This window comes from Uranotaenia lowii, chromosome 2 (assembly GCF_029784155.1).
Source record: "Uranotaenia lowii strain MFRU-FL chromosome 2, ASM2978415v1, whole genome shotgun sequence".
NCBI lineage: Eukaryota > Metazoa > Arthropoda > Insecta > Diptera > Culicidae > Uranotaenia > Uranotaenia lowii.
The window spans coordinates 227,408,418-227,416,286 of record NC_073692.1 but is presented as its reverse complement, the minus strand read 5'-3'; the positions used below and the strand labels follow the sequence as shown (position 1 = coordinate 227,416,286).

The 7,869-nt window shown below is 39.8% G+C and overlaps 1 protein-coding gene across 1 annotated transcript; it reads right to left on the bottom strand.

Annotated features, from left to right (window-relative positions):
- Positions 1-4,212: 4,212 nt before the first annotated feature.
- Positions 4,213-7,100, bottom strand: LOC129745336 (protein odd-skipped). The gene is made up of 2 exons (XM_055738345.1): positions 6,488-7,100; positions 4,213-6,353 (listed from the first exon to the last, which is right to left on the bottom strand). The coding sequence occupies exons 1-2, from the start codon at positions 6,555-6,557 to the stop codon at positions 5,161-5,163; spliced, it is 1,263 nt and encodes a 420-aa protein (XP_055594320.1). The 5' UTR covers positions 6,558-7,100; the 3' UTR covers positions 4,213-5,160.
- Positions 7,101-7,869: the final 769 nt, after the last annotated feature.

Genomic DNA, 7,869 nt, shown 5'->3' with positions numbered 1-7,869 from the left:
TCTTTGGAATATTTCGCTTTAAAAATTCGCAAAAAATACGACTTTTCATGAATTTTGAATCTCTACAAAACTGTGTATTTTTTATTTCACTAGCTCTTTTAATAAGCGAGAAAAATTTCGCCTTGGACACTCGGACCGTGACCATTCAAAATGACTGGTAAAATTCACAACCCTATAACTCAATAAACATAAATTTTTTTCGCTTGCTTTTGGTTTCATTTGCAATCTACATTCAAGACAATGAACCTTAGTTGATTTTTGATGGGCAGGAGTGTGTCATTCGTAATGAAATTATTGATCTTCGATGCGAAGTCATGAAGATTTGTAGAAAAAGTTCTCGGATTGGCCGCTGTGTGGCGCTTCAAGCACTTGAATCCCAATTTTTTGGTCCGTTTTGTTGCTCAACTATAATCGAACTTTCTGTCAAAATTTGGCGAAATTTCATCGAGATTTGTAAAAGTTATGTTAGATTTAATACATGTCCATTCGAGTATCGAGTAGATTTAGGTGATAAATATGTTTTATACTAAACTAGAATGAGTAAAATAATTATGAATTGTGTACTCATTTATTCAAATTTAAAGACATCAGCTATGAAACTGAATAATTTAAACGATATTTCAACATGGGTGCACGGAATATTTTTTATATGTTGGTTGTCCACCATGGGTGCACGGATTCACCGCAGTTTCTGCCCAAGTATGTATTCATATGCATTCTTAGATTATTAGGTTCGACAAATCACCAATGCAAGCTCACTTACAAGTATTCCGGCACCCGTGTAAATATCTGACCAGCTGGAAACTGATTGAATATTTTTATTGAACATTCTTATTATAAGAGGAAACACATCTTACCTGTTGGGTTTGAACCCAACAGTTTTCTTGCCGATACCGGGAATCGGACCCAGTACGCCTGGCATACCTAGACCAGACTTGCGCCAGCCTATCTGATAGACCACATTGGCGCTAAGATATTTCAACAACGAATGGCAGTAAATTCGCCGTTGTAAATTATATAGAAATGAATAGTTTTCAACTGGCTTCAGAACACAAATTATTTATGAGTTAGATATGATAAGTATTTGAAATACAATATTGGTCAATCGAAAAACTTTTAAGGAAAAACAAATCAACGTGTACATTTGACAATGTTGATTCATTATTTTTATTTTCACTGCATTCCGTTGCACGGCATAACTTGATGCATATAATTCCTAAAATTCACTCGATCCATGGTAACCGTTTTCCAATTTCTTGGATGTTGATCAGATCTTATCAGATAAATATACGTTTGCAAAAACCTGTTTTTTATTAATAAATAAATAAATTTATTATTTCAAGATATAATTGAAATATTTCTTTTCCAGGATTGAAAAAATGAAACCTAAAATAAATATCGTTATTTAAATCATTATGTCTCAACATGAAAGACATGGTTTCGACTTTGGTTTAGTTAAGATTTATAAAAATGTTTTTAAAAAATATGCAAAAAGTACAATATTTGATTAAAACGCGGTGAATCCTTGCACCCATAGTGAAACCATGTATATAATACACATTTTCATTTGAATCTATGAAATACTTTGTTCTTTACCATTAGCATGCGAAAAAAATGATTTTGGTTGAATGGTGGTGAATCCGTGCACCCATGGTAAATTGCTCTACTTATCGAAAAAAAAAATGCTCAAAACCTACAATATCAGGTATAATTTATAGGCAACGTATTGAAAAATTTCAGAGCGATGGATGCTATAAAATATCTACTAAAACAAAATTGAAGTGAAACCGTGCAACCATGGTCAATACCCATAGCCATCTAGCGTGATTTTTTAATTAAATTGATAATGTATTTTAATTTTTTGATAATTATTCGAAATATTCATTTTATGTCATACACGTATTCGTCAACTATGCCAAAATGAGGTGATTCCGTGCACCCATGGTGAAAAAAAATTTCCATTTTATAACAAAAATGTTATCGAATAATTAACCAAATAATTTCAAAAGAAAAAAGTTGAAAATATTGTGATATAAAAAATTTCCCCTTTACCAGTCATTTTGACTGGTCACGGTCCGAATAGGTATATTCAATTTGCCGGTCCTTCTAGTGTTAAGTAATATTAAAAAATTCTCCAATTACAAACCAAATTTAGCCTATTTGAAACTCAATTTTTAGGCTTTCAAACGTAAAGAACAGTTTTTAGATATTTTAACTTCAGACTTAGTTAATGATGATTATCTGCAAAAATTTCATGTTGATTAAAGTTACCCCGGTTATCAAAGTTCCCCCAGTTAACGGTAGTCAGAATAATTCATGATTTCACTAGTTTTATTTTTTTATTTACATAGTATTCCGTCTTACGACATAACTTGACGAACATAATTCCTAAAATTCACTCGGTCTATGGCAACCGTTCTCCAATTTCTCGGGCACCCCACGTTCGCCAGATCACGCTCCACTTGGTCTAACCACCTCGCTCGTTGCGCCCCCGCTCGTCTTGTTCCTACCGGATTCGTGGTGAACATCTGTTTTGCAGGACAGTCGTCCGGCATTCTCACAACATGTCCCGCCCAGCGTATCCGGCCAGCTTTCATCACCTTCTGGATACTGGGTTCGCCGTAGAGTCACGCGAGCTCGTGGTTCATCCTTCGCCTCCACACTCCGTTCTCCTGTACGCCGCCAAAGATGGTTCTTAACACTCGTCGCTCGAATACCCCGAGTGTACGCAGGTCCTCCTCGAGCAATATCCATGTCTCGTGCCCATAGAGAACAACCGGTCTAATGAGCGTCATATACAGGTTACACTTCGTGCGAGGGCTAAGTCTTCTCGCTGTGGAGTCCATAGTAGGCACGACTTCCGCTGATAATTCGCCTCCGGATCTCACGGCTGGTGTCATTGTCTGTGGTCAACAGTGCGCCGAGATAGACAAAGTCTTCGACTATCTCCAGCTCGTCGATTTCACTAGTTATTTTTAAATTAACAAAAACATGCGATTATTATCCGACTTAGAAAAAGGGGTAAGTTGCAAAAAACTTTTTTTTATGGAAAATCAAATGAAAACGTTTGAAAATTTATAGTGATGTCATAACGAAACAGCACCAATTGCTGATATTTTTGGTGTTATTCTAGTTAAATGTTTGAAAAAAAAGACAAAAAGATGCTGCATACATTTAGGGGTAAAAATACTACACAAAACTTTTCTAGCTGAAATCATAAAAAAATTATTGGATGGATGAAATTTTCAAATTAACATACGAGTGACGAAAAACAATCATATTCCAGCTTATGGTAACGCGATTTAAAAGGTGAAAATTTGATTTGCATTATGATGCATTTTAGCCCAGACTGGTAACAGAATTATAAAAATAATAATTTTAAAATTTTTTTAGATTGTCCTAAAAATATTTTTAAACCAACAGGGCTGGTATAGAATAATGAAAGCAATATAAAGTTTGTAGATAATTTCATAAAGCCAATCCGTCATACTGGGTAAAGTTTTTTACGGCATCAAAAAATGTAAAATTAGTACATCTGTTGCTCAATTTTTTTAATTTTCTATGAGCATCAAAAACTTTAGAGAATTATCTCACGATTAGAGCAACTATGTCATCATCATTAAAAGAAAAATTTAATAAATGTTGTGGAATACAAAATTCGCATCCAACCCGGCTGTTGCATGATGCCCCATTTGACGGTAGTGGTCCAAAGGAAAGTTCAGGTTCTGAGCATTAAAAAATTCACCTTTCCAGTGTGTGGAAAAAAGGTTTCATTTCTGTCCCTGTAAATTTAAAAGCCACTCATATTGAGTCCCCTAAAATATCTTTCCTCTTGATAGCCCCTGAAAGTAGCTTTCTCAAAGGAATTCCTCGAAAGCTCCTGAATGTATACTCTAGGTAATTTCGGATTCCGGCTACAAGATGGCATTAGCAGTCACATTTGAAAAAAGGAATATGTTTTATTCGTTCTGAAAGGTATTTCGCAATATGAAGATACCGTCTGCTAAAAAGTAGGCTTTAATTGATCTTTTTAATTAATCTGCTAGTCCTAATGTGAGAAACAATGAAGCTTTGACGATTTAAGTCAGCAAGAAATATTATTTCATAGGAAGCAGACTAAGATTTGATTAGTGATTAGTGATTTAAAGTAAGTTTAAAAAATTGTAATCAATAAGTTCTCAATAAATAAATAAACAAATACAAAACAATCGATTAATTGGTTTGAATTTTCTATATTTTATTTTTGGATATTTTCTGATGTTTTCCAGTAATAATTTACGTCTCCTTCGGGGGTTGGCTCTTACATAACTACAAACATAGATAAAAATATAGCTTTCTTACTTAAAACCTAAACAAGGGCTACTACCATAATCATAGTGGTTTGTGGTTGTTGTTGTTGTGGTGTGATTCTATGTACAAATAAGCTCTAATGACAGGGTCAATGTCGATCCTAAACAACTAATTCGTGGGATTTTTTGGCTGAGATCAATTTGCGTTTGTGTACCTACTACTAGTTAATACTGTTGTTTTGTTTGCTTGCGGCCACGAGGCGGTTAAGCGCGCAACCATTGCTTAAAATTAATATTCTTTCGGTTCCCACCGATTTGATTTTATGAATTCATGGCTGGGTGACCTGTTTTTGCTCTGTAGGCTTTTCGTTGGCTTAAGTGTTGCTAACTAACTAAAATGCGTACCCATAAATAAAAGCAATATCAGTCTTTTGAAAGAAAGAAAGATTTCTCCTGTCTCTCCCTGTCTCACCTTTCGCAATTGAATAAATCGTTTTTTTTTTCTCTTCTACCTTTGTATACCTCTTCTTTGGCTACTTGTGTCGGTTTTTTTTTTTGCTTCTCTCTCTCTGTGTGTTTATTTTTACTAGTGGTGTGTGTATGGATGAATTGATTTGCCTCTTTTTCCTGGTTGAAGTTGGTGAAATTACAACTTATTTTTTTCCCTTGCTGCTTGGGGTTTAACAAAACAGGGTGTAAATATAATCTTCCACAATAAAGAAAACGAATACAAAATCAACAACAAAACAAAATTAGGATCAACCTATTTTTCACTCTGGCTCGGGGACCACGACGCGTGGACTGACTAAGGAACATCTTTGTGACTACGGGTGTGTGTTTCATTCGTCGTTTGGATGGACGAATCAACAAATTACCGCTTCATGATCTCATCGATCGAGAATCCGAGGGATTTTTTGGGGAGAACCGCACCGATTGGGGTGTCGTGGTGGTGCAGTTGCTCCAGGTGATGTTCCTCGTCGTCCAGGTCCAAGTCTTCTTCCTCTTCTTCGTCACTGATGTCCTCGTCGACGATGATTTCCTTTTCCGGAGTGGAGGAGGTGGATTTTTGGGACAGGTCTAGGACCGGTCCATTGGGAGTGACCTCGGAGAGTGCGTGGCTTTGCATGTGAGTTTTGAGGTTGGCTCGCTGATTGAAGGTCCGATTGCAGATGTTGCACTTGTGGGGAGCCTCCTCGAGGTGAGTGACCTTGTGGACGGCCAGGGTTCGGGACTGGCAGAATCCTTTGCCACAGTCGGAGCATTTGAAGGGTTTTTCTTTGGAGTGGATGTAGCGATGATCGCGGAGATGATCCTGCCGACGAAAGGCTTTGCCGCAGATGTCGCACGAGTAGGGTCGCTCATCGGTGTGGGTGCGCTCATGGATGAGCAGATTGTAGGACTTGGTGAAGTGCCGATGGCAGTACTTGCAGATAAATTGCTTCTTTGGACGAGAGCTTCCATGGCCGGTGGGTTTGATGGGGCCCAGAGGATTTCCGGGGCGTCCAAAGGGAGGTAGACGAGCTAGTTCAGCGGGATAGCCTTGATGTTGGAAGTGTTGCCGATAGATGGCAGCGTTGCGGATCCACTGCTGCATGAGGGCGGCATGCGGGTGCTGGCTAGGGACGCCAGGGATTTGAGGGTAGCCAGGAACTGGATAACCGGTTTGATGAAGCTGTTGTTGAGCCGCTGCAGCCGCCTGTGTTTGGAGCCATAGGCGGTGCTGCTGCTGCTGTTGCTGAACTTGCTGTTGCTGTTGATGGTACAGAAAAGCCTCCATTGATTGGCCACCAGCTCCAGGTAGCTGTTGGGGAATGAAGGCACTTTGTGGGGATGCCTCTTGATGGTGGGGATGATGTGGCTGCTGCTGGTGGTGGGAATGGGCGGGCATATGTTGGCGCCTGGCTGGGGACCGGTTATGTTCCATGTCGTAGTAGTGACGCGATGTGATCACGGCCGGTGTCGTGTTAATACTGTCCTCGGTAGGCGTGTGCGGTGGGGTTAAAATGGGCGAAACGGCTGAGCCCGGCTCCTGTTTGATCACTGCCAATAACTCTGGCGGGAAATCTGTAAAAAGAAATAAACAAACATTTCATCAGTCAAGAGTTCCCACGAAACGTTCCGAGCGTTTGCGTTTAACGCTATTGACTCTTCTGATCGCACTTGATGCGCGTCATTAGCAAGAATAATTGGATAATTACCTGGTGATCTGGCTTTCAATTCCTCGATGCTTATATCGCTGCACGATGACGGTGACGAGTTAATAGACATCTTAGGTTTGTGTTCCACACTCGAATGTTTCTAAATGATTTAATTCACTTGCTGCTTCAGTTGCGCTTCAGGTTCATTCACTATACTATCTCCCATACACCGAGTATTCTGTACACCGAGTTAATCACTGATAACCTTTTGTGTCAGTTTATAATGTATTCTATTCAATGTCCAAACAGCTGACCTATTGCGGAATCCAACGGAAGCACTGTTCACTGTTCCGAAGCTGTAACATAACTGATACTGCAGTCTATTATCCTTTAGACCGTATCCTTTTTCCCAAAAGCTCTGCGAAAGGATCTTGCTCTACTTCTTCACACTTTCAACCATGTAAAGATACACACACTGTGACGTTTTTCACTCGTCTGTCGCTTCTTCTTTCGTTTGACGAAACAACAAAAAAAAATCAACCATAAAAAACGATCGATTCCGAAACCCGATTTCCAAAACGAGTCTTTTCTAATTCCTCGAGCGTGCGAGCTTTTTGGTATAGCGCTTTGAAACTAGATGTTTAGACAACAAGTTGTCGGTACAAACTGATTTGCTACTAACGAAACTTCTAGGGAAGTCACTTCTGTCTGTACGCACGACGGCAACGAAGAGAGGAAACGAAGAGCTCAACAATTTCCTCAGCAACAGTGCAAGAGAGCGAGCGAGCGAGATAATCGAGCCGGGAGTCTCACTGCACAACTGCCAACCTCCAATATTCAATTAGTGAGAGAGCGAGAAGCGCTCACTAAAACGAAAGGTGGGGGTAAAACGTTGACGCCCACCGTTCTGCACTTTATCCAATGGCAGCCTCAAATGCTGCTCGCCCCGGCAATGGCAAAGCGAAACAACCCGATATTCTGCCCTCTCTTTCCGGCGCACCTTTTCCCTTGCTGCAACTAACTACAAACACCAACCATGGTCGTCGTCCCTTCAAAACAAAAACATAAACTCTCTCTGAACAGTAGATACAAAAAGCAACCCCCTTGTGTTATGTTTCGTTTCGTACACACTACACACACACGTGATTCCTCTGCTGATCCTCTTCGCTTTTATGCTGCTGCTGTTGCTGCTGCTGGCTGCCGATCGAGCTGCTTCCTATGTGCTTCCAGCCAGCTCCTGCCGTTGAGAAGCTATAGGGCTGCTGGCTGCCGATACTCTCCCGTATTTTCATTATTCACTTCTTTTTTTTTCCTCACCCCATTCCCATTCGCTCGACTCGCTCACTCTCACCCCATCCCATCCGCAATCAACCTCTAAACAGCTTTAGGACAATCAAACTCATTCTTCTCCACTATGACTGGGACACACGACCCAGCCAAAA

What these genes read in the sequence shown, in the direction of transcription:
- LOC129745336 (XM_055738345.1), bottom strand. Translation starts at nt 6,557, where the DNA reads ATGTCTATTAACTCGTCACCGTCATCGTGCAGCGATATAAGCATCGAG. An exon ending in ATTGAAAGCCAGATCACCAG is followed by an intron (nt 6,354 to 6,487) that starts GTAATTATCCAA and finishes TTCTTTTTACAG; the next exon opens with ATTTCCCGCCAGAGTTATTG.